Below are 27,880 nucleotides of genomic sequence, written 5' to 3'. Positions count from 1 at the left end.
TAAAAAGTCTTCTCTTTAAAAAGTACTTTACAGTCTTGCACCAGCATATATGCTTCACATGTTAATACTATGAACCACTGCGGCTCCTCAGGTCCTCTGGCACAAGTCTGTAAATCGTTCCTATAAGCAGGACTAAAACCTCTGGCGATGAGGCCTTTAGCTTCTATGCTCCAAGCTGATGGAACCATTGACTTGAGAACTCAAAAGTCCCCTCTTCAACCTGGCTTTTAATTTAATGTTTTTTAACATAAGTTAACATAAGTCACTTTTTTCACTCATTTAATAGTAATTATGTTGTAAATTTATTTTATTCTTTTTATCTGTTCTTTTGTTATTAATATTCTTATGTTTATTTCTGTTTGCTAATATAATTGTAGCTTTTTACATCTGTTTTATTGTATGCCATTGTCTGCTTTCTTACTTGATTTGTCCTTTTCTTTTAGCTTGTCAGCTAATCATCATCCGTGAAGCACTTTGAGCTGCACTAACCTGTAGGGAAAGTACTATAAAAAATAGTTTGATCTGCAGATAGTGTGTGAAGGGTGGGGTGCCTCCAGGTGCCCCACAATCTTCTATTCTATTTTAATTTCCAATCTAAACTATACTATACCATACTGATACAACAATACTGAAACACACAAACATGACAGCTGACATTCCTTCCAGTTTTTAGAATTAATCTGCAACTATTTTGATAATTTATCAATTCTTTCTGGCATTTACAATGAAAAAAGGGAAAGAATTCTGTTTACAGATTCTTCAGTGCATCTTTTACATCAAATGAGATGAGATAAAAAAAAGAAATTCAAATTAACAATATCAAATACTAAAAATAAAAAAAGATAAATAATAGATAGTAATATTTGTAATAGTACAAATAGATAAAATATTGCATTGGTAGCAGCAGATAAGCAATATTGCACAGTTGGTGTGTGTTAATTATTGCGCAATGTGGGTGTTGTCCATTGAGTGCAGTATTTGTTTACAGTCTGACAAGCAGCGAGACAGAAAGACTGGCTGGGCTGAGGGGGCATCCAAGGACAGAGCCGGCCCTCGTAATTACTCCATTCAGTCTTTTCTTGTCAGCAGTGGAGATGCTGCTGGCCCAGCATACTGCAGCAGAGAAAATGGCTGAGTTATAACAGAGAAAATAATTGGCAGATTTACCAACAATGAAAATAGTATTTTTAGTTGCAGATGTGGAGTAAAAAGGGTGGAGGTCATGGTGGTGTACAGGCGAGTAAATCCAGCATTCATGATGAAGCCTGGAGTTTTAGATCTGTCACATTTCAGAAAATGAGTTTGGCTTTTTCTTTTAGGTGACCATAATCACCAACTTTCCCTAAACTTAACAAGGGTTTTAGTTACTTAAACAATTTAGCCTAATAGTAGTGGTGTGGGCATGCTGTAGTAATAACTTTTTTTTTTTTTTTTTTTTTTTTAAATCAAAGTTGACATGTTAAAAAATCTCAGCCTCAAGCAGCGGTCCAACCATTTAGTGTTTTGCTGAAATTGAGATCGGCTTTGACTCTCTGTGCGGTATTTAGGTGCCAAGCATGGTGCGCAAACATAAGGATGGTTTATGAGAATGAGGCATGTGTCTTAGACTGAGAACAGACCCACAACCACATCTGCTCCAAGGTCAATCTGCTCCCAATTCGAGGATGCTATCAGTGAGAAATAAACGCGATAATGCTTAAAATTTAAACAAACCAGTTTAATGAACCACTCCTCAGCCAGTGGAAATCAGTATGAATGAGTCTTACAGTATCTGCTGTCCACCGCCGCCTCATACTTCATGACAAGCTTCTCCCCCAGTTCATTAAAATCCTGCGTTCATATGAAGGTGACAGGATACATGTTGATAAAATTAGAACTGCTGCACCAGAGCAGAATTGCATTACACAACACTGTACACTACCTAAATCAAATTATGTCCAAATGAGACCAGGCTGCTACAAAGTAACCCCACACAAAACTGCACACATCAAACTGGGTCATTATGATCATTATCCTGTTTATGTGGGAGTAAACTGAGCAGCTGCTGTCAACAGTATCATATGAGAATGTGTTATTATATTATGTCATCAGTGTACCGTGTTGAAGAGAAAGCAGTGAACAAGGTGGGAGGCTGGACTAGACTACACAGCACACGGTGCTTCTCTCAGCAGCAGACACCAGAGTACTGACCACAGGTGATCGGTTTTAAGGTGATCAGTGATTAGAAGAAATAATTCCAATCTACCGATCAATAAAATTTAATGATATAATGAAAATTTAATGAAAAAATATGTGCTGGGTAAAAAATGTTGTACTTTTTCAACCCATTTCTGAATTTTTTTGTTATCTCTCTCGCTCGGCTGTTCCCAGCTTTCCTGCTTCCTCTGTTCTTTCACCATGACAATCAAGAGGTGTTCGAAGAAGTCTGGCATTTCTGGGCTCTAGTCTTACTATGCAAAATATAAATATTTAAATTAGACGCAGCATGCTCCAAATACTCTCATTTTTCATTTAGATGACTTGTGTCTTTTTCTTGAGACAGAAGAAGAAAAGGATACAAGTTTCACTACAGACCTCACTCTGAGGTTCTGGCCACCAGCCTAAGCCATCTGTTTCACCTTTCATATCCATAGGACCCTTTCTGTTTCCTTTGCAGTCTCACTATCCTCTTTCCTTCCTGTTCTCTGAAGTTGTTGTAATTTTTCCTCAGCCTGTTTCTGGACAATTACAGTGAAAAATGTCCCATAGTTCAAACCAATGTGTTGCATAGCAGCTCTCAGTCTGATTGCTCAGACAGATGAGGTCACTTGGTAAGAACATGCTGTATTCCTGGTATGTCAAGCTGCTGGTATCCAGTGAGCCATTACTAAAGGCTACATCCGATTAACAGATCTAAACTGAAAGTTTATTTCCGGTTCACATTTATCCCCGTGTACTTGTGAGTTATTATCTCATATTTTTAAGAAACTTGGACTGTGTCAGGAAGTACTGCAGGCCCCTACTACTAACTACAACTACGAACTTTGTATTATGGGTTATACATGTATAACTTTTTCTACTAGTGCAGCAGCGGTCACCACTACATACGCACAGATTTCAAGAAGGTATCAATTTTCCAGGAAGTTCAGGACACTCATAGGGTCTTCATGTTCATTCTACGTATTTCATAGTTATGACATGTCAACACAGGTGTAGTGCTGCCAGACAGCATCAGAACGAAGAAATGTTATCCAACCATCTCAAAGGCTCCTAAACTAAACAAAACAGATTCAAAAGCCAAATGGACACATGACTTCAATGAAACATTCAGGGACTTTTATTCCCAGCTTTACACCTCAGAGTCTCAAACCGATCACAATAACAAGATGGCGACTCTTTGCTCTGCCGTTCTAAAAGTTTGTTCACACCCTGGCGTTGTTCATACCCTTGACCTGTTACCCTCTGGCAGGCACTACAGGTCATTAAAAATTCAGACCACTAAATTCATCAACAGATTCTTTCCTGGAGTCATTTCCGCACTTGCTCAACACAGTCATGCAAAATGAAAAACAGTACATGCGCAACTTTTAACCATTCCTGTGCAATTTTCCACCGTGAAGAATTACATCCACACTATTTATCCATCTATATTAGGATTGTGTTAATGTGTGTGAATCTATCTCTTTTAACAAGGTTAAAATCTTGATTTTCATTCGAATGTGTCTTTAAACACATCGTGTTACCGTTTTAAAATGGTAGTTCAATATTTTGGGAAATACACTTATTGGGTCTCTTGCTGACATTTACAAGACACTTTCACCTTTTCACCATTTTCACCTTTACTAAACAGTGGGCAGTGTAGAGGGAGGCGGACAGTACGTAAGGGTAGAAGGGGTGGGGGTGTGATGATGTAAACATGCATCATCACGCATTGAGGTTTTACTGACACAGAGAGCGAATCACACAGACACGGATTTAATTCGACCAGGCAAATTTCTGAGGCCACAATTAGTGTGGGTGGTAATTCGGACTTCAGAGTGTGACATTTAACATTAGTCTCAATCTTTCGGAAGGATTGGGCCAGTTTCCTGTATTTGTTGAAGTTGCTTGTGGAAGTTAACAAGGATGTCAAGAGGGATGTGAGCAACCCTGGGGGAGAGAGATAAGATGTTTTGAAGTGGCTCCTTTGGGTTAGTTTAAGAAGCGCAGAGAAGTTGATGCTGCAGTACAAAGCTACAACAGTGAAAGACCTACCTACTTTATCACCTACACGCTTTAGCACCTACCTAAGCTTTCACTCACTAACCTTTGAATCTGTTGTCATAATTCTGCATTTCCTCCTTGTTGTTCTGGTTTTTGTTAGTTGTTGTTGTTGTTGTTGTTTCTGGATCTAGTATATTTACTATCTTTAAATGTGCTCAAGAAATAAAATTGACATGATTTGACATTTTGAACTGCTGTGGACTGTGTAGGTTCCAATAAAGAAATCAGATATAAGGAAAAACAAACAAAACAAATATCATATATTCTTCCCAATTTATCACAATTCAGTATCATCTTTTAAAATACAGGTCAACCCAACAAAGAGGAGACAAATCCAGCTGCCCTCATCTCATGTGATTCATCATTCTGATTGGGTACTCTGTAAGAAGGTAAATGTCTTAAAGGTTTGAATGTAATATCTTCTGACCCTGAGGCCTTATTTTGATCAAACGTCATCAACATGGATGCTGGCACCTCTCACCGGACTATTTGTCCAAATAGTCCAGTCCAGTCCACTCCCTGTGCATAGTGTTTTGTTTAGTGCCACACTAGCTACATTAGCTTAAAAAAAGAAGGAAGTCTGAATAAAGCCAATATCCGACCATTGTTTAATCTTCAGCTGCTGTTATTTTCTGTTTCTGCCTAACTCAAACCAGACCTGACCATAAAAATTTCCAAGGAAAACTTGAATTTGAGCTTGTTCAAACAGAAATTCATCCGGTCCACTTTCCTTGTTCAGTGTTAAAAGGCTCATATGCCAAACTCACCTTTTGCCAAACTCTTGCACTTTGTCTGCAAATGCATCAGAGTTGCACTTTGTCTGCAAATGCATCAGAGCATATAAATATATTTTATATATTTTGTTAGTTTCTTAGTCAAAGAACACACAACACTGCTGTGATGAAGTGTTTGTGTCAAATTGTTGTCCCTGATCCATCACAGCTGGATTGTATGCCCCTCGCATGATGGGACTAGGAGTTTTTGAACTAATGGAACATATCTGGCATGTATCTAGTGTCAGTGATATAATATCTAGGATTTCATATATGCTACCGTTACTTTTATTTAACTAACATTATTTATGTGCCCCCACTGATGGTTTGGGCTACTCTCAGTTCGTCTCTCACTACCTGTAGAGCTAACTTTGAGTTAACGTTGAGTGTCATCTCAGTTAGCACTATCATCTATCTGTCCAACTATCATCACACAACGTTTCAACACACACAGACACATTTCACAGGGTGTGTGTACCTCTGAGGGGATGTCCCAGGGAAGCCTCTGAGGGTAGGGCAGTGAGCGGTCCACCTCGCCTTTACAGTGCCCGTCCTCAGTGTAGCCGAGCTGGAAGGCATCTGTGGCCAGGGTGTACTGGAGAATGGGAGAGACAGGCTCATATTTACATCCAAATAAAAACAAATACACAACACACTACAAAGACACACTAAAATGACTCCTACTGTTCATTTAACTATTTTATTTGTTTTCTCTTCAATAGAGACCAAGAAAGTAGGATTTTTTTTTTTTTTTTATTAACTCAAACTATGAACTACTTTTGTGCTCCCACTGAATATTCTGAGTTGACTCACAGTAGGTTTTTCATTCCCTCCGACAACTATTTACTGCTGCGGTTACAGCACTTCCTTTGCTGTTTGGCAGCTAAATGTTAAGACCTCGTGACTCTACTCTACTACCAGCTGCTACTGAGAGGAATTCCCACAAATTCCTATAAATGCTCAGTGACCTTCAAGGGTCTCCATAATTTTCACAATCCATTTTGCTTTGTTTTTAAACACACACTATATATACCATAACTTCTGGCTCTAGGGGTCTCTCAATTAAGAGAACGACAAAAGATGGAGTTTGGTGACGTCGTGAAGCAGAGTGGGATCATGGAAGTTGCTCTCTTCACCATCATTGCTGGCAGCTTCTCCTGGTTTGTGTCGGTGGTTTAGGAAGTTTTTACCGGGAGCTGAATTATCCAGAGGATTCCTCCTCCCCACAAACAAACAGACCAGGTGATTTTAACCAGTAAAAACAGTGAATTAAACAGTTTTCCTTTAAAAATTTGTGTTTCACTGACGTTGCTTGGCGAACACAGGATGTCTTGGAGAGGCTGAGAGCTGAGGCTGCTGCTAATGTTTGAGCTCGACCCTTTGATAACTTATTCCACTCCAATCTAGACAGAAGTGCTTCACCCCAGTAGGTGTTAATTAGGAAAATTGCCCCACAATGTGAATGTGTACATCATATCTTTGGCACCCACGACTTCAGCACCAGACATAACCTGCTCATGAAAAAGGAGATTTGAGTCATCGGGTCTCAAGACTTCTTTCCACTGCTCAGTCGACTGCTGTCTGTGCTCTTTACATCAAACACTAACTGATGCACCCACGAGCAGATCATTCAGATGTTTTTATGTTTCGTTTGATGTTTTGTCAGATCTTATAATGAGGTCCTGAGATAATATTTAACTCATCTATATTTTCCATTGTTGGTTTGGCAAACTTTGCAAACATGGACTCCACTGGTGGAATAGAGATATACAGTACTGTATATTGCCAGACTACTGTTCACAGTCTTTTTCAATGCAACACCCAGCTATCCGTCAGTTGGATCTCTTTTTTTTGATCATACAAATATGCACTAGCTACTACTGTATGTAGCAGCTGTAGCAACAGTGGTGGCCTGATGTTGCTTTGCAGTTATGTTGTCATTATTATTTGATCTGCTTTTTCTTTCAGTATATTTTAGTATTTTTTCTTCACACACAGCCAAAGATCTCTCACAGTGACAGGACTTGAGCTGAGTAACAGACTATGATGGATAAATGCTAGTGAGCACAAATTTACACATGCACAAGCCCATGAACAGACAGACACACAGAGACAAACACACCTCCCAAAGGTGAGCCACGGTCGGTGCGTCAGCCCAGGAGTGCTCTGCATTCAGCCCATTCTTCCCATTCTTGTAGATCACAATGGAGAATGATTTATCAAACCACCTGGGAGATGAGAGAGGAAAGATGCAGCAAAAAGAGAGGTTAGATGTGAGGGAATGCATTATATTGTATTTAAAAAAAACAGTGATGACGTGTTTTTATAAATTCAAAAACTAATGTTGTATTTGAATTTTGAAAAAACAGATGTGCAAGTGTCCATATTCATACAAACAGCAGCTCAGAGACGTGGTTCTCTATTCTCTTTTTACTAGTTAGAAAGGCATTTCAACTTGATCCTGAGAGGGAAATCAAAGTTTGTTGAAAGTTGTTGAGACTGTGTTGAGATCAGATGTTGCAAACTGGAGAAAATTTATCGGTCTTTATGAAACATCTTATAGTCTTTATCTTGATACACACACTGGTCATTTTTTGTACATTAAAAAAAGAAACTGATGAAAGCATTTGAGTTAATTTGGCCTTCATGCCGCAACAACTGAAACATTCAAGCCAGATTGCAAGCAAGAAAATGAAGAATATGAGGTTGTTGTCCTGAACTTGACAGATTGCTGTTGCTGCTGCCAAGAGTTCAAGATGTGCCAAGCTTCATTGGAGTTAATGGAGGGAAAGAAGTACAGAGGATGATAGAATGAGGCCAGCTGGAGATGAGGAAGTTTAGGACAAAGAGAGATAGATAATGATCCAGATAGAAAAAGAAACACTGTTTGAATGGAGTACACACTGTAATCATGCAAATATAGTGGAGTGCGAGCTAAGATTCTCACACATTCCAGATACGTTGCACAACTGTTGACTGTGCAAAGCAGGAGCAATGAATCTGTGGATTGAAGAAAAAATGTAATTCTAAGAAATATGCTGTCTTTCTTTCCTCTTCAGAGTTAGTTGAGAACAGAAAAATAAATGCGTTCAGTGTTTTGCAGCTGCTCCTTTTCCAGCGATTGTGTATAAAATGGTTTTTGGGCCAGTGAGGGCAGATTGGCAAAAAATCACAGGCCAGCAACTTTCCTGTGGGCTTACTGGAAAAAGGAGGAAACTGAAAATTAAAAACAATAAAATCTGTCTTCCATCAACTTTAAAGCTTTAGTGGAGGAGGAGACCTTGGTGTAAGTACAACATCTATTCAATAAGTGCGAGGAGATCTTGCAAAGAAGTCCCTTTTGGGCTAATCAAAGACCATACAGGCTGCTGCATTCTTGACCATCTGTAAGGATCTCACTGTTCATGAAGGGAGGACCGCCAGAAGAGCACTGCAGTAGTTGAGGCGAGAGAGAACCATGACCTGGACCAAGAGCTGAGTCATGTAAAGCCTGACTTTTCTGATGTTGTATTGTGAGAAGCAGCAAAACTGGGAGACGGATGCAACAAGGTCAGAGAGAGATAGCTGGTCATCAAGACACTCAGGTTTCTTGTGACCTTGGTTTTTATGTATGTATTTACATTCATGGTTTCTTGGCAGGAAAGAAAATAAGCAAATATTAAAATAATATTATATTACAAAATGGCAAACTATTCCTTTAATAATCAGACCAAAGACCTGGTGCCAACTTTTAGATCTTGACACTTTTTGATATTTGGTGCTACAGTATTGAGAACTGATATTCAACCCTGTTGATGACATATTCCCACCTGTCGGCTTTATTTTAACCAGAGCTGAGTGCAGTTTTAATTTTGCTGTTCTCTACTGCACACTAGTTTGTTTGTCTATGTTTTACACACAAAATGTACAAGAACAGAGCATCTCGCCGCCGTGTTATTTACACTAGAACAACAATGTGAAGAACCAACTGTTCTGATATGAATCAAACAGCAGCTAGAATTGTATCAGGATGAAAGTCAGACAGACAAATCAGGGGATATGCAGACATACTGGTCCCAATCACAGGGTGCGATTCATGTAGGCCACCCAGCATACAGAAAATCAAAATGAAAGAAAAACCTTTATCTTCATCACTTTATCTGATCTTACTGCAATGGCAATTGGAAGGAATCTCGCCATGATTACTTTAACAATTACTTTCTCCTCTTAACCCAACCCATCGAGGCAGACGGCCGTCCACCCTGAGCCTGGTTCTGTTGGAGCTTTCTTCCTAAAAAGGGAGTTTTTCCTCCCCACTGCTGCTCATTGTGGAAACTGTTTGGTTTTTCTCCATAACACTGCAAAGTCTTGACTTTACCCTGTAAAGTTTGTTACAACTTAGCACTATACAAATAAAACTGAAATGAATTGAATCTGTCTGCTTAGTCTAAATATTAATCTAATTTATAACATTTGCTTCAAGTGATGTACTATACTCAGTGCTGGATGGTGTTTCATTATCGTTTTTAATTAATTATCTTAAGGCCTCTCACTTTCTCTCCTCCTCACCTGTCATAACATTTCCCATGGAGCAGGGACTTGGCGTACCGGTCCAGGTTTCCTGCTGGGTCCTCTCCCCTCATGCCTTGCTCTTCATCATCCAAGGTCACAAAGAAGGCTGCCCTCTCGATAGCATCCAGCGATCGCTTGTTGACGCCGGAGCTGAAGTACTGCTTCCTCATTCGAGACCAAGGAATCCTAAGAATGGGGGTGAAACATATAAATGGTGAGACACTTGACTCATGATTGTCATCATTATCATCCATCCATATACATTGCCAACATATAAGAACACAGATGTGTAATCGATCACAAATGATGATTTAAAAATGTATAAAATCACGCAAAATAGCTGGAAGACTCTCAAGAACACAGAGTTCATGAAGGAGGAAGCTGCAGATGTCTCATCAAAATGACACATTGAACTCTGAGAACATCCAAGATGTACTTGGAATTGGTTACAACACTGCATCCTCTCTTTGTCATATTTTCATAAGTAATGTTACCACTTTGGCTCAATATGAAATATGAATCGACGCGCTGAAACCCAGTTTGGATAAATGGATCCTCATGGGCTGCATTGTTTGTTGTTTGTCTATATTTATGGCCAGCTTCCCTTCCTGAGTATCTAAACTGTCAGAGTGACAACAGAGCACAGGTGAGCTGTATAACAATGCAGCCAAATAGAGGGCTCAAATCTCAAAAAACACTCATACCAAGAGGGAGAGTGCAACAAAAATAAACCTCACTAAATATAAATCATTTTTACAAAAATCACACAACCAAAAGCAGAACGATGTGAAGTCTTCATTAAAGCCAGACAGCAATTAAGTACTCACACTGCATCAGGGAAACTGAACCTCACTGCTCATAAACAGAAAGTCATTAAGAGTATGATTACAATCATCTTCACTCCTAATGGAACTTTAATGTTCACAAATTCAAGTTTCTAAATTACATTGCATTAATAAATAATTCAAATGGACTCCTGTCCCTCATCTGACTTCAGACTGAAATATCTCAACAACTACTGGATGGATTCTCATGAAAGTTTGTACAGACATTCATGGTCCAGAGAAGAAGACAACAACGATGATGATGATCCCATGCTTTTTTACCATAAGGTAGAAATTTTGGGGTTTTGGTGACATGTTTTAACAACTGTTGGATGAATTGCCATGCAATTGCTACACACATTGATGTTCATAACTTTGGTGATCCTTAAACCTTTCATCTGACACTGTTGTAGGTTCAAATTTTCAATTTGTCAAATACTTACGACCACTAAAATTCCCATCAGCCTCAGCACTACTTTGTGCTTAGAACTAATTACCAACTGTTAGCATGCTAACATGCTAAGCTAAAGTGGCAAACATGATGAACATTATACCTACTGCTAGAGGTAGAGTTGTTAGAGTCTTCTTTCTGTAAGTGTAAAAATATCTAGAAGAAGTCTGGCAGTTATGCTGACCATTACTATGGGTGTTTAATTATTATGGCAGCAAATAATGATTGTTCTTATAATACAATACATGTATTGAATTTGTTGTGACACTATTGCGCTTCGATTCACGATGAACAGTTTAAACCAAAAAAGGATCAAAACTGATGCAGCAGAACCAGGAGAACAGCGTAATAAAAGTTATTTCTTCAAGTCTAACAAAGTTAGAGAATCAGCCTCAGTGAAAAAATAAAATTCAATACAAACATTCTCCTGGGCTTTTGTTATGAGAGTGTCACACCTAACAGAAACCTCATGCTCATGAGTTCACCTTTCTATTTCTCTTTTTAAGTCTGCTGTTTGCCCCCGTCACTGTTTTCCCACAGCACCATCGACATCAAGTGTGACAAACAACTTAAAAAAATATTCTTTCCTCTTAAAAACACTGGGCTGTCATCTGGTTGCAATCCCATAAATCTTTACTCAAAACAAAGCAGCACAATAAGGACTAATGTAAATGCCTAATGTATATTTAAAGCCTAATATTTTAACATATACTGTAATTAAGATTTGACTTCATATTTTTAAACCTAGGAGGTACACATACAAAATTATAGGCACTTTAACTATAACTAACTAACTTTACACTGTAGGGAAACCTCAGTTAATATCGTTAATATCCCTGTCACAGAGAGCACTGTTATGTTATCTGCTCAGCTGTGACCAGAGGTTCCTTCTTCTTCCTTCTTGTTGAACTGAAGGGACTGCTGAAAACCTGAAGCCTGAAAGTTGAAAGTCTGGTTCTGAAAAACAAAAAACCAGACTAACAGTTTTAAGGACATCAATTGTGAATACTGTTCATTGTTAGTTTAACTTATCGTGTGGTCTTTCCTGTTTATTAGTAGTCTAGCAAAACTAGGTTATGGGTGGCTGCTAGATGGTATTTTTTGGTTTGACAGGTAAGACGGGAGATAGGGTTTTATTTTCATTGTGTTCTGGTATAGCAGATAGGGATGAGTCAGGTAAGGAAGCAGAGTTTGTTATGTTTGTTTTATGTTTTGGCGCCACCCGCTGCCCTTTCACTTTGTTCTTTGCCAAGCAATTAATTTGTATTATGGTTGTACCGTTTTTGTTGGTGCTAAACAACACACACAGTAGTCACATGATACCATCATCTAACAGCTGCTTCTCTTGTTCCTAAACATCTACAGGATGTAACAGACGGAGACAGCAGTGTAACCTGGTAGCTACGCTTTTATAGTCCTCCCCTCACAACCTGCGCACTGTTATATTATTACAATATCATTACTATGTTATTGGTTGGGGGCTTCACACCCACTGCCCACAGGTTTCTTGGTCAAGGCGCTCCTCAGGGCCCTGGCAGCTAGAAAGGGAAACCTTATATGGACACATGCCCTTAGTTTACATCACTCTGCAAGTAATCTAGTAAATCTACTATCAATAAACACTCCTGTTTTTCCATCTCAGCCAAGTGGAAAAACATCTCATGCAACATTTAAGATTTGTATTCACACTAATTTTAAATTGCCCATATCATGTAATAAAATAATACATCTAATGAATGATTCTCAGAGTCTTTGACTGATATTTAGGAAATGTAGTAAAAATTCAGAAACCCATTGTAAAGTAAATTCAAAATTTCTCCAAACGAAACACACAGAAATCAATAGTTTCCTGGAAGGAAAACAGTCTACAGTGTTTGAGTATGATTTGTAAAATGGCAGTGATGCAACACAAATAGGATTTAGGCCTAAAAATCCAAAACAACAGAAGTGACCTTCAAGTCCTCTTCCTACATTCATTAAGAGTGTTGTGAGACCGCTGTCAAAATCTGATAAACATTTCAACACAACAACTGGCCTTTTTAAAATTTGGCTGATATTTTTGCACTTTTACATTCAACTTGAAAGTTATTCTAAAAAGGTATATGTCGGTCACAAAACCACAAAACAGCAAACGAGGAGATGAAGACGTGTAAGTCCTCACAAAACTGAAAAGCTGCATTTTCAGTGTAATCAATGCGATAAGGCTCCATTAGTGTAATGCACTGTAATATAATGATGTGATCTTATCAACAGTGATAGTGGGCATTAATGAATGCCTTAATGTAAAAGTGGAGCAAAAGCAAAAACAAAAGAAAACACACCGACAAACACAGTTACAAAACACAAAGAGCCACAACAGGATACCAACTTCTGGTATACTCAAGGTTCTGGCTCAAACTTAAACAAGGACAAGTTTCTGTTCCCACAGACATCCCCTACAGATTATGTCGAGTTATGTTGCACTGATGATGCCAATAAAAAGATTTTCCAAAGCCCTTCGTGCAATTATTGTGAGTATGTTGCCAAAAATAATCAGTACAAACATATGCCGTTGATTGACCAACTTAATATATTTGTTTAATGTAACTGATACACATGTAGAGATCAGTGCTTGTATGTAACCATTGATCTGTGTGCAATAAAGTGTAAACAGACCCTAAAAGCATTAGCCTGGTGTAGTCTGTGTGCTCTGGTGCCTCCCACGCACTGCAGCTTGTGTCTATACTTCAGGATCAGGACCACGTGTTTTTGCTTTAAATAGGTCCCATATTTTCCTTTTCTCCTGTGTTTTATTTGAAGATATATTTGTGGTTTTAAGAACCAATAACCATCTCAATCTAGTTTTACATACTCTTTACTCTCAGGTTTCTCTCTGGAGCTTTTGTAACAACAGGTCGGTGAGTCAATCAGAAGAGAGAAGGCTCTCAGCCTCTGAGACTGTTTCCATAGTGATCCAATAAAAACACACCAGATTTCAGGAAAACAGTCAGAGAAGGTAAATCCTTAAAGGCTTGGATGGTGGGTTCAAGTGGGAAGGACTTGGGGCATGGCTGAGAGCAGTGATCGCTTTGTTGTGACATCACAAACCTTTTAAGGCTCAGTTTCTGAATACAGGCTGTGTGCATTTCTCTGTGGACTGAGGCTTTGATACTTTCACAGTATTAATATAGAACCTAGACCTGCTTTATATTCAAAAAAAGACATGGAAATCTACCTTTATATAATATGGAACCTTTAATTATTGGCAAACAAATCGATCCAGACTGTGTACTTCCTGTTTTGTGTTGTTCTGAAAGCTCCCTAAAAACTGCCTTATGTCACGCAGCAGGCTTTAAGGTTATATATAAAGGGTTATTTTGCGATGCAAATTCTGTTTTAAGAAGTGGCTCAGTGACAGTGTTTCCTGTTTCCTGTTTATTTGAATGAGATGGCGTTTGTGACATCTGACTTGTACTTTTAGGCTCCCTTGGGGCCTGTGTGTAGTGGTTTCTTGTTTGTCTTTATTATACACTTGTTCTTAAAGTAAAAATAAAAATAAAAATTTAAAAAGCGATTTCAGTAGAGAAGTCAGCAGGTCCATATGTTTAGTTGTGACATCTGATAGTGGGATGATTCCTTTGCATTCAGCCATTAACATTGAATCAAAATTACAAACAAAGTTCTATAGGTAAGAGCCACAATCACAATATACTGTACAGTACACCACACTGGAGCGCACACCCACCCCACTGTTCCTACCTGTCTCCAGCAGTGAGAGCCCCCAGTTTTTCCTCTCCGGGTTGCGGGGGTGAGGAGTCATCCAAAATCCTCTGGACCTGGTACTCGATCTCCCTGGGAGACAGCAGTCGGCCTGCCCGGTACACCCACAGGCGGAAAAAGCGCCCCTTGTGGTACACCGCCACAAACTCACTGTCCTGCCAGTGCTGTAGCACGTCTGTGGAGGAGAGGGAGGTTATTCCTAGTTTTGGTAGTCCTACTAGTTTACAGTTTATTATCTTTTTATATAAGACAGAACATAGAGTGCTGCAGGAATGAGTCCAAAAACCCAGAAATTAATTAGCATTTTAGCACCTCAAGTTCCCTCATCCCAAACACATTTTCACATTTTATTCTACAACATAAAACGCTCCAATACACCAGTCGTGATTTCTTTAGGGGCTGTTGCTAACAAGTGGCCAAATGACACTACAGAGGTTGTTGGGGGTGTTAAATGTCATAACAGTGAACATGAAAACCAATCAACTCACCAGTCCACCTTCAAAGCACCGTTGTGTTTATATACTCATGCTTTTGCAATTTATTAGTACCTCTTAGCACTCTTATTACTCATTGTTTCCTGGAGGATTAGCTCAGCGTACAAGCATCAGCTGACAGAATTCTATCTAATAAACAATAAGCTATAGTACACATCTGCAGCAACACAGTGTGTGAGTGTGTTTGTGTTACCAGTCTCAGCTCCTGGAGTGCGTGTTGTGTTGAACATCCTCTCACACTGAGCAGCACACAGAGGGATGACAGTACCTGGAACACGACTCTGACACACAGAGACACACACATACATTGATTATTAATATTTATTGGTTATAACACTCTGAGTTTTGCTAACTAGAAGGGAAGATAGTTATAAATGCGCATATGTAGTGGCTATAAAAATCAATCACTTCCCTTTTCCCTCATCAATCTACACCAAATATAATAATGACAAAAGCGAAATAGAATTTTTGAATTATTTGCAAATTTATTAAAAACGGAAAAACTGAAATAATATTAGTAAGTATCATATTAAGTGTTCTACTAAGTATTCAGACACTTCTTAGACAGATACTTTTCAGATCAAGAACCAAGCCATGAGGAGGAAGGAAGTGCCTGCAGAGCTCAGAGACAGGATTGTGTTAAGGCAAAGATCTGATGGAAGGCTACAAAAGAAAAACTGCTGCATTGAAGGTTTCCCAAGAGCACAGTGGCATCCACCATTCTTCAATGAAAGAAGTTTTAAGCTACCAGGACTGTTCCTAGAGCTGGATGCCAAAGCAAACTGACTGATCAGGGCCTTGGTAAGAGAGGTGACCGAGAACCCAATAGTCACTCTGGCTGAGCTCCAGAGATCCTGAAGGAGAACCATCACTACAGCACACAAAAAAAAAAGCACCTAAAGGACTCTCAGACTGTGAGAAACGGGATTCCCTGGTCTGATGCAAACGAGATCGGAGACTTGGTTCTAAACATCATGCCTGGGAGAAACCAGGTACTGCTCATCACCTGCCCAACACCATCCCAATGGTGAAGCACTGTGGAGGCAGCATCATATTGTGGGGGTGTTTTTCAGGGTCAGGGACAGGGAGACTGGTCAGGACTGAGTGAAAGTACAGATATATCCTTGATGAAAACCTGGCTCACAGTGCACAGGGACTCAAACTGGGATGAAGGTTCACCGTCCAACTGGACAATGATTCTCATCTCACAGCCAAGAAAACACAGGCATGACTTATTGACAACTCAGTGAATGTCCTGAAGTGACCTAGCCAGAGTTCTGACTTTAACCCAGTTAAACAACTCTGGAGAGACTTAAGTGAATGTCTGTCGACTGCTGTTCCCCATACAACCTGACAGAGCTTGAGAGCATCAGAAAATCCCCAAATCCAAGGCAAACCAAAGAAGATTCCAGGCTGTAATCATCGCCAAAGGTGTTTCAACTAAGTGCTGAGTAAAGGGTCTGAATACTGAATGTCAATGTGATGTGTGTTTGTATCCTCTAACCACTCGCTCACTTCTAATTCTCAGGAAATTCCTGAAAACTTTCCCTCCTATCTGTCAGAACTGATGTCAGAACTGATATCACTACCTCACTAGCATGCTTGCCAACTACAGTTTCCACCCTTACATCAACTAAAAGTGTTATTTAATTTGATTATGTAAATATCAAAGCTACACTGTCTTGAAGACATGGTATCCTTTCCACTAAACACACACATACAAACAATTCAACCCACTGATACATCAACTGTGCCGGAATGTGTAAAGTCTTACCGGTTTGAGTTCCTCCCGGTTTACCTTGCGGCGGTAGAGCAGCAGGGCAGTTATAGTGTTGCCTGCTCTGGCAGCCTGCACCGGGGTCGGGGTCACATACAGAAAGTCCTGCACAGGCAACAAAATTACAATCACAAGATTTATGATTATGAAAACAAACAGATGAAGAGTAAACTGTTACATAATTCTCTTATATGACTGTATGATAAGTCAATAAGAGGGCAGAGGTTTAAAATGGGATTGTAAGGACCAATTAAGTAAGACCAGGAAGTTAAGGAATGGAAGGAGGATAGAAAATAAAGACACAAACAGAGCTGATGAATAAGAAGGAGATATGCTTCCTTCCAATTTGGTTCAACTTTATCTCCAAAGCTGGTTACCATGCCATAGTAGTTACTGTTGACCATGATAGGACTTCGGCTTCTCAAGTAGATGTATTCCTCCCACCAGTCGCTCACCTGGAACATAACGGGACATTAAAATTTGTTCTTTATTCATTCAAAACAAAAAGAAAAAAACACAGCAAAGAGATACTATATATTCTGTGTTTAAAATAGAAAATATCAAGGCTTTCCAAGCTTGAATACCTGTCAGCAATGAAGCAGAAAATCTGTCATTTCTTTAAAAGGTACCATATTTTAAACTTTTCCATTGTTTTATTTTAAGTGTATTTGATAGTTGTTGTCATAGGAAAAAAAAACATCTCAGTGTTGTTTTGCAACTCCTCTCACAGGCTTGTGTCTGGAGCTCTAGTAACAGCAACGGTGGGTCCAGGTGGGCGGGGTTGGAGCATGGCTGAGAGAGATGACTGCTTTGTTGTGAAATCACATAGTAATAGTCCTGAGGGCTCATTTCATGACTCGGTTTCTGAATACAGGCTGTGTGCATTTCTCTGTGGACTTTCACGATATAAATATAGAACTTAGCTCTGCTTTATAATCAAAAAAAGACATGGAAATCTCACATGAGACTTTTAATTATTATTACATTGGCAGACCCTCAGGAAGGAAAGGAAGTGATATATTTTAATATGCTTAACTGTGCACAAATATAGGCAATAAGGTGAGGAAGAAAGCCAAGATTGAAAGATGGTGTGGCTTTTGGGAAGGTGGCTTTTCAGCTGTTTATTTATGGTTAGTTATTTGTGCGTGCGTGTGTGTGTGTGTGAACTTGCATAGTTCGTGGCCCACAGAGCTTTCAGTTTCAAGTAGCGCTGGAGACGGTTTCCCAGGCTGGACTCAAACTGATTGCCCAGTTCAGTCATTCGTTTAAACTCGGGATCAGTCAACAGAGGGCGAACAGACTCCAGGTACTGAGAGAGAAAGAGAAAGAAAGAAAGAGAGAGAGAGAAAGAGAGAGAGAGAGAGAGAGAGAGAGAGAGAGAGAGAGAGAGAGAGAGAGTGTCAAAATCAGGTTCTTTGGTTTAGGGTTATTTCATTTCATTCACTTCATTTAAATGAATATATGGACAGCACATACATAAAATATTGATTCATACATAGAGAAGATGCAGGTGTGTTTGTGTGTGTACACTCACCCTGCTCAGTGTGTCTTTGATGGCAGGAACAGGCAGGTGAGGGAGAGAGGTCTGATAGCTGTAGAGCAGAGGCTTCCTGCTTGATAATAACCTTAGCAGAGTCTGTGGGAAAGAGAGAGAGATGGATATTTGTGAAATTTTCAGTAACTATTTAAATATAACAGACACCACATGTAGTATGTAGAAACAAATCTCTACATATTTTATTGCTTTATTGTGAGTATCAATAAAATGATCTTGAATGGTGCCATTTTGTTATAATTTTGTGAAGTGAAGAAAAATGATATGGAAGTAGCAATTTTGTGTCCATGACCTAAAACGACCTCTGCAGAGTGGCCTCAGGAGGGAGCTGTGATATCAAGTAGGAGTACGTCTTACCACCCAGACTTTAGTGGTGTTGGAAACACGGCCGTGTTGTTCGAACATCCACTGGTGATAGGACAGCAGCAGCTTGAGGCAGAACCTGAGCGCGAGGATGAGGGAGAGCCACAGCAGAGTGCTGAAGACCAGCGCTGACACCATAGTCTGACCCTGGGCACTGAGGGAGACATGGAGACTAGACAGAGGCGAGAGGAAAGTAGCATTAGAGCATTAATACTACAGTGTGTTGTAAAACCATTAATTCAAGTTAGGTGTTTCCAACCTAAAAAACAAAGATACAAGACTGTCATCTCTCCAAACTTATGCACCATAACAACCAGCAGAGGGTAGATAATGCACACTGTACACACGGATGAGCCTAAGACAATGATAGATGCTGGGACAGTAATCTGTAAATGGTCATTGATGGAAGTGAACCACCTTAAATAATGGATGTGTTTGGCAAAACTTTAAAAAAGAAAAAAGTGCATGAGTGTCTCAATCCATCCCACATTTCTCATGTCACATTTCACTGTGAGGAAACAGAAGTAAAATTTACAACAAAAGTACAACAGCAACATCTGCTGGATTATTGAGGAAGTGGCTTTGTAAAAAGAAAAGACACCTGAATCTAGAAAATGGGGAATAATAATATGGGGTATGGAGATAAAATGGCACAAATACAATGATGTTAAGAAATAATAAATAATAATAATAATAATAAAGTGCTGCTAGACACTCTGAGGTGTCAAAGTCCAAATATCCCCAAACAGAAGCCCCAGGGTTGATTTCAATATCTGAATATAAATGTTGGTATGTAAAAAGCATGTTCAGGCAAGGCAAGATTATTTATATTGCACCATTCAGACACAAGGCAAAGTGCTTTACAGAGGGATGAAAATACAAAATTTCAAAAACAAATTTTAATAAATCTTTTTTTTTTTTTTTTACATAAGACATGTTAGGATTCGAACAAATCAGGAAAGAAACTTTCTCTTTAAGACAAAAACTTTTCTTTTTCGCCTGAGTGAGTACTCTGCTATTAAACAGCACCTCGGCTCTGAGGCAAATTGCACAACAGAGCCTCTATTCCTAACTGACACAAACACTCCACAGGTTTTGGTTACACCGGGGTCGACCTCTTTCAGCTGCCCCGGAACATTTTCCCTACGGGTGCATTCTCACAGTCTTTCTTTCACATGAATAAACTAACCACTGACATCAACACTTGAAACAGCAGTGATGAAGTTGCTGAGTTTCTATTGTCCGGCTGCCCTTTATATGGAGCTGCTATTAACTGAACTGATTTGCAGCAAACTTGGGGGAGGGATGAGGCATTGACTCATTGAATTGTGGTGCTGATCTGCTTCAAGGGGCAGTCCCAGGATTTTTTTTTTTTTTTTTTTAATCACTTTCCATGAAATTTTTTCTCAGGAAATAAAGTTTGGATCTTGATGTAAAACAATCAGACCATCAATATTAATGGTGTTGATGTCTATGGCTAAGAATTGTTTGTTCTTGGTGGAGTTATTGCACTCCACTGAGGGCTAGTGTAGTTCCTCGTGTTATCAGGGTGGAACATGGCAGGTGTGTGTATGTGGTTAGACAGTGACTCAGCAATGTTGTAAGTACCTAAGGCAACAGTTAGTGTATAGAATGGGAGAGAAGTAGAGGAAAGGTGAAGTGCAGGCACCACGCCCACACTGCTCCATAATGACTCATCAGATTTATTTATTAACATCTGTTTGTTTGGACCAGCAAAACTCCAACGCTTTCCCTCGTGACTGTTACTGGTAAGACTTCCTTGTGGAGCTGTGACTTACAGCTGGAAGTATAGTCTGACTGATACTGGATTTTTGACTTTTAAAAAAGAAGTTTTTAAAAATCTGTTAACGATATATATCTGGGATGTACAGTATATCCCTTAGATTTTTTTTAATTATTATTATGAATAAGATATGTAGTAAGCAGGATGTTTTACAGCAGAATAATCAACTTGTAACTGCTCTCTGTTCTTATTGGCATACATATGCAATAATCAGCCATTATCCACCTGGAAGTTGTATTGTTCGGGTTGTATTTTCAAGTATTACACTGTGTTAGCTAATAATTGCTTTGCATTGCTAATTTAGACAACATCAATATGATCGGACAGTTTTTTTAATGCTTGAGTTTATATTATGCACCAATTTGACCATCTTAAAACCAAAACAAAAAACTATCAACTATCCTTGATCGATTTAGAGCATGCAATTTGTGCCACAGCAGATTTACATTAAACTTATGATAACAATAATGAAAAATGTGTGTGTGTGCGTCTGTGTACCTTAGTGGCAGGTGTTGCTGTATCTTGGCGATGAGCCCCATGCTGGGATCTGAGCGCATGTACATGGTGGCCAGGATCGCTATGACGACAAAGAGCCAAGAGGAAGGGCTGGCTGGGTATACTCCCTTAATCACCCTGTTCTGTTACCACAGAAGAAGAAACAACAGGCATTATGATAAAACATGTGAAAACAGTCAAAACTGCAGAAAACAACAGTTAATATGAGAAACAACTGGATTCCTGTTGCGAGAGAACATTTGACAAACTGATGCTCCCTTCACGTTTCTCATTAAGAGTTTAACTTTGTCAACTTTCTAATCTTGACTAGGAAAAGTAACTACATTTTTGTGGGTTCAGCCTTACAACATTTACTCGTCAGTAGGAATGGCAGGTTGATAAAGAAATTTTAGAAGTTCGTTTTTTGACGACTACGTCAACAACACACAACTGCACATGCACAAACACCTGTGTCTTTGGCACCCCAGCTGGAAAACATGCATGTCACTACATGTCAGGAGAGGGCTCATCTTTCCTAAGATGTACAGATGGGAATTCACACCATGTAATAAGGCCGTGTGCATTCATCACTCATCCCTCACACACAAATTACATCCCTACACATCTTTACCTCTCACACAAAGGTTTAGACAAGTGGAAAAAGCCTACACTCAGTGACCTCAGCACAAATATGAGGAAAATCCCTGCACATGTGCACACATGTAGAGATTTCCCATCATGCTCACCCTTATGCGGCTGACTCGTTTCTTCCATGATCGGACTCCGGACAGGTAGATCTGGTTCAGGGCCTGGTAGGACAGCTGCAGGTCAATACCCTCTGGTGTTATGGTGAACTGGAACGCCACGGCCTGGTGGGCCTCTGCCATCACTATGGAAACACAAGTGAACAAAAATGTAAACACCAATATCACTCGATGAATGTTTTTTATAGTAGTTAAACCGTACAACTTGAAGACATTCATTACGTCACTGTGACTGTGGGATAATTTCTGGTATTAAACAGGATTTAATAACATTGGAATGACTGGTTTTTAATTGGTTTCATGACAGTAACTGTCCATAACAACTAGTTTCATAAGCCAGAAAGCAGCTCAGTGTGTTTGCCGTCTCTCTTGTATGAAGGCACTGTGTGAAAATACTTGAGTAATTTAATGTGTCAGTGGAATGTTGTTGTCTCATTAAGTCCTGCCACTGAGGAAAAACACACTTTTCTGTTGTAAGTTAAGTCCTCTGTTTAACAGTATGTTTAGTTAGTAGATGTAAAACCAAAGGTTGAAAAACAAAGCTGCATATTTTTTGTCATTAAAAAATTTGTATATATATCATTAAATATTTAGCATGTATCTGGGAACTATCAGGGGCACCACAAAACTGTGAATATAAGCCATGCAGCCAATAACAATTGTGAACTAATTTTTAAGAATAGCCAGTATTTCGTATATTGTTCAATTTTTGCCAGTACATCCTTATATTGCTGACTGGTAGTTGGTCGAGGTTGCCATGACAACTCCCTGCACTTTTACTGTGAAAGTGACTGATTCTTTTATTAGTAGAGTGAATGCACTGTGCAGATGTAATGGTCAAACTGATGGGAAGTCAATGTTCTTTGTGGCAGGGTTTATTTAGTTTATGAAGAGAAAAATACTAAGTGTTTAGTTCAGCTCAGGAAACACGGTGATGCCTGCGGTTGATATACTGCAGAGTATTCTGGGGCCGTGCCTGAGCAACCACCAGCCTCGGTTGGACATGAATTATTTAATACTTGTGAGCTACAAGCTTTGGCATCATCCTTGCAGCTGAGCAGCTGTAGGAGGATGCAAGGAAGGAGGAAACAAGTAATCCAGTTTAGCCTCTGTTTTTATGAGCTTCATAAGTGAAGCCACTCCCAACAACCCAGTTCTCAATAAATATTTTCTTCCAAGTTGTTATTTTCACCATCTATGTTTCCAAAGCAGTGCTTAAAGAGCGAGGAAAAGCACGAGTGTAAATAAAAATGAATGATGGCTGAATTCCATTTAGCTGCTTCAGTTTCAGGCTCCTGGTATTGTTTATGCTGGCTCATTGTCACGCTGTCATGGCTTGTTGGGACACTTGAATTCAACAGAGCTATTGTTAATGTTAAAGCTGGAGTGCAAGACTTATAAATATAAATGCGTCCAACGTCTTTTACATTCCAGCCCTTTGCAAAACGGGTTGACACAAAGCTGATGAAGCCTCTCAGCAGCAGGTAAACCACTCTATTAGTTTGAAACCTGGTGCATGTGGACTTACCCGCCCAACCAGCCAGGTTGCCAGAGCTGAGGAGGGTGTTCTGTTACATCTATATGTACATTGTAAACATATGTGGAGGCTCAGTTAAGCAGCCGACAGACAGCTGTGTCATTCTTTATTACATGTCCCCCTTGCAACACAGTACAACATGCTGAAGGTTCCTAGATGAAATATGTGTGTAGGAACCTCCAGCATGTTGCACTGTGTGGGCCGGAGGTACACATTAAAAGTCCAGGACACAACATGCAGCTATCTGTTGGGTGCTTGGGTTGACATGTTTACAATGTGCATATAGACAGCAGAACGTGGTGTCAGAAGGAACCACCGTAGCCATGGTGATGGAGCAGCTACAGCAACAACAGTATGGTCTAAAAACTCAGGAAACGTCCGAGAAGAGTTTCTGATGGATGAGATAAAAAAAGATACTCAACATTTAGAGGAAGGAGGTAATGTTGCACATAACTTTTTTTTGGGTGAGTGTAACTTTGTCCTCTGTCTTAATCTTTATCTTTGGGCGTTACTTGGGCTGACTGGCAAGTGTTTTCCAGACACAGACTTTTATACTCAGATGACAAGGTTTCCAGCAAGTTTACTTCCAATTCCCAGCTTTAAGACATCACTTAACAAGCCTACAGATGAGATGATATCACACACACAACATCCATGTTATTTTCAGCAGCATATGGTTTTGCATCTCTAAAGTCCTTATCTGGGTTTAGTAAATTTTGCATGGGAACATTTACAATAGAGCTTGCAGCAGACAGACAGACAGACAGACAGTGTGTGGCTACACTGACCTGAACAAACAGAAATCTGACAGAGAGTGCCCCTACGAGCTTCGTGTGTTCGTTGAATTCCTTTACTTCCTCTTCAGAGTGTAGACACATGGATGACAACAACTAACAGAAACTTTTAGTCATTGCTGTGTTGCTCAGTTTTTACAGGATAAATGGATAATGACAACTCTGAAACATATCTGTTAGGTCCAAAAGGCTTCCCAGGTTTTTCACTGTGAGTGTGTGTGACACAACAGGAAAGGAGCTCTGAGGCCCCGCACTGTTAAAACACATAATAATGCACAGCTGTTGCAGATGAATGAGGCCTGTGGCGCACACACACAGAACGATGACATGACAACTATACAGTAACAGTCACACAAGAAAGTATAGAAAGTAGGTCAACATATAATCCCTATGAGGTCGTTTGCCACAGTCTGTGAGTGTGTGCAGACCTCTGTCATCTCTTCTCCTTCTCTCTGTCCAACCAAGCGATTGATTGCTGCATATTTCTCACTTCCCACAGCTATTTCACTGTTTGTGTGTGAGTGCATGAATGAAATGGAGAGAACGAAGGTGGGAGGAAAAGTGTAAGCCTGTTACATAGCTCACAGTTGCTGATGCTTTAGCTATGCACACATTATTCTTGTGTACTGTGGAGGACCTCCAAATGATTAGCATTCATGCAAACTGTTCTCCTTCCCCTAAACTTTACTTAATTCTGTTCTTAATCCAAAAGCCAGACCTTTGTCTTGATGCTTGCCTATTTTCTAAACTCTAACCTGGACCTAGGATTAGCCAGTCCATGGTAATTGCAAATAACAAGGGTTTGAAAAGTCTTGTTCAATTGCAACATATCCATATCCTTGAGCTTTTTTTGTCTGCTTCTGCTCGCAACACTGCAGCACTCAGTATCATGACACTTGTCCTCCAAATATAGTTCCACTTTGTGCCTCTCTCCATTACAACTAACATTCAACTGGGGTCACATGTTTTTTACTAAAAATAGATATCTCAAGATATTGTAAAACCCAGAAGGTTGTATAACAACACTTACCACTGATCCCAAGACAATACCAGACTTTCCTATCCACCTGGATGAAAAAAATGTTCAGTCTGTTGCACAAACTGCTTCTAAAGCTGTAACATTAATTCTGTGAAGATTTCCTGACTTTCTTTTCTCAATTTCTGAGATAAAAATCAGAAATCAAAAAAAAAAAAAAAGTGAAAAATTCAGAGTTTAAAGTCAAGTTTAAAGTCAAGTTTAAAATTTAAAGTTAGAACTCTGAGATTAAATTCAGAATGCTAAAAAAAAATCAAAAATGTTCACGTGGCCCTGATCTACCTCCGTAAATTTGCATATAAAGTTAAGTTGTGTGGTACATTTTAGTAAAGCTACAAATTAGTGTTTGATTCTAAATCGTCAGACAACGCTGACAAACAGGTTTCACCTGCTGGAGCAGAAAGGCAGCTACAGCTCATTCAGTCAGTCTGAGCGCGCGGACACGAGGACGGCGGGAAGAGGTGCGCGTGCACGGACTAACACACACACACACACACACACACACACACACACACACATACACACAATAACTAAAGCTTGAGTGTAATGTAAATTAAAGTCTGCAGGCTACTGTTTACAAAGTACACCAAGCTGGTTAAATCATCATCAGTTTAACACGTAGGCTCTGCAAAGAGTTTTTGTTTGTTTCTTTTCTCTTACCAACGGCTGAACGTTAGCTAACAACAAATAGACCAAACAGACCAAATATCTGGCTAACTTTACATTTCTATCCTGTCAATGCTGTGCCATAATTAGCTTATCTGCCATACTCCAGAAATGTTCATATTTGAATGTGAAGGTTGCTATGAAAACCAGACTGACATTACATAGTACATAGTGTTTACCTGTAAATGTATTAACACTGGTTTTCAGTTGTTCAGCTTTTCACCTCGGGCAGCTTTCAGTAACATAAATAAAAGTAACATAAACAAAAACAGATTTGTCGCACTCGCTGGGACTTATTTGAATTTGACTGAACTAACCAGTTTTGTCAAAGAAAAGAGTTACTGTGCATCACAGCAATGCTGCTCCCCATCACCACACCGTGCCTGTGTGGGTGTACAGAGACACCCCCAGCTCCCCAAAAAAAACAAACCCAAAGCCGATATTCAACACAAACACGTATATTACTTCTATTAAAGTACAGTGTATTAGCACAAACACCCACAGCTCTGTAGCCTATTGTAATATCACTCTTATTCAACACACTGTGGTCCATTCATGATCAGCACCATCTCCCACTCAGCGCGATGCACGAAAGCCGAGCGAAACGAGGGGAAAACCTGAACCAGCAGCTCGACGAGAGATTATTAATTAGAATTTTTTACCTGAAGTGTCTTTGGAGGAGTTTTCTCGATGACAAAGCTGATTCAGAAACGCCTGTTTGGACCCCTCCCTGCTTCCTGGGCCTGAGACAGAGGTGCACTGAGTGAAAGCGGCGAAAGCGTCCCCACCACCCACCAACAGAAGAATCACTGCCACTTCCAGCGAGCAAAGATGTTCTGTGTGTGAGAAGAGGACTCACTCGCAACTTCAGTTGAAAACCCAGGGGGTTGAATTACGGCTGTGTAAATGTAGGCGTTAACTTTGCCGTAGCTTAAAGGCAATAAGATACAGTATGATGAGATAAGGCCATCAGGCTTTATAACTATTTTGTGCCTTGTGAAATAATTCGTAAGTAGTAGTAGTAAGTAATTTCCCTTACTTTATTTATTTATTGGTATGTTGTATTGCAGATGAAGCCTATTACAATTTACTTGATTAAATGGATAGTTTTTTTCATTGAGCTTTGCTATAGCACTTTAATTCTACAAAAAACAGTCTATAATTGACGCTTGATCAGTGTCAGAGTCAAAGTGAGAGCTCTTTCCTTTCATTTTCTCCGTGCAGGAAGCTGTGAATGACGTCACACGCTGGGACCTGCTCACGTCGGAAGGATGTATACATTTTGGTTTTTAAAAAAATCAACAAACCGGAGAGTGTAGGCCTCGTTCCAGTGGTCGGCCTTCACCAAATAGAACCGGATTTTTATTGTTTTATTTTATTCTTCCAGGTACTTCACATTTTTTACATAGTTTTAATCTTACATCACTACAAGCTTCTCTATTTCCCACTTTGCCTCACCACTTGACCTACTTTTTTACTCAAACTAGAAAAACCGAAATAAAAACTTTAAAATTAAACGCACAGAAGCAAGAGCTGGAATGCAAATTGTCCTTTGCAACTGCGAATTGTCATATGATGATACACTGCATTTTATCTCTTTAAATTACCCTTTTCCACTCAGGGAACACTTCAGTGGTTTGCATCATATGATGCCTAGAGTTATATGTATATAATTGTTTTTCTACAAGAATACAGGTAAAAATATCACATGACACTTATCCAAAATGTCACCTACTGAGTGCAGAGACCATGTCTGAACAGGGCCGTAGCAAGGACTTTATAGTCACTGAGGCAAGAGTCCATTGTCTCCTGGTGCAACACACTCCTCCGCTTCTTAAAGTTTCAGATTACTTTTCTCATTATTTATTTATTAATTGAACTATTTAATCATATATGCTAAATATTATTATATATGTATTCTTCACTGCACAATGCAAAAAAAAGCTATTTCAAAAGGAAGTGTTAACAATAAAAATACACTTTTTTGCTTTTATT

At 39.4% G+C, this 27,880-nt stretch overlaps 1 protein-coding gene across 2 annotated transcripts in view; it reads right to left on the bottom strand.

Moving 5' to 3' along the window:
- Positions 1-26,717, bottom strand: part of cpt1a2b (carnitine palmitoyltransferase 1A2b) — a 40,108-nt gene extending 13,391 nt beyond the window's left edge. Inside the window, exons 1-13 of one of the 2 annotated variants that reach the window (XM_056402436.1) lie at positions 26,548-26,717; positions 21,835-21,977; positions 21,092-21,231; positions 18,784-18,961; positions 18,406-18,507; positions 18,043-18,180; positions 17,249-17,326; positions 16,869-16,976; positions 15,288-15,375; positions 14,580-14,775; positions 9,564-9,752; positions 7,138-7,243; positions 5,494-5,610 (exon numbers count right to left, since the gene is read on the bottom strand). In XM_056402436.1, coding sequence (XP_056258411.1) covers positions 5,494-5,610; positions 7,138-7,243; positions 9,564-9,752; positions 14,580-14,775; positions 15,288-15,375; positions 16,869-16,976; positions 17,249-17,326; positions 18,043-18,180; positions 18,406-18,507; positions 18,784-18,961; positions 21,092-21,231; positions 21,835-21,975 — 1,581 coding nt within the window. In that variant the 5' untranslated portion in view covers positions 21,976-21,977; positions 26,548-26,717. Of the gene's footprint in view, positions 1-5,493; positions 5,611-7,137; positions 7,244-9,563; positions 9,753-14,579; positions 14,776-15,287; positions 15,376-16,868; positions 16,977-17,248; positions 17,327-18,042; positions 18,181-18,405; positions 18,508-18,783; positions 18,962-21,091; positions 21,232-21,834; positions 21,978-23,380; positions 23,568-26,547 lie in introns of those variants that run through there. The other variant, XM_056402437.1, reaches the window with a different exon arrangement.
- Between the last annotated feature and the right edge of the window lie 1,163 nt (positions 26,718-27,880).

Source organism: Seriola aureovittata, chromosome 17, assembly GCF_021018895.1.
Source record: "Seriola aureovittata isolate HTS-2021-v1 ecotype China chromosome 17, ASM2101889v1, whole genome shotgun sequence".
In the NCBI taxonomy this organism is placed as follows: Eukaryota; Metazoa; Chordata; class Actinopteri; order Carangiformes; family Carangidae; genus Seriola; species Seriola aureovittata.
This window is presented reverse-complemented; position numbering and strand designations above follow the sequence as displayed.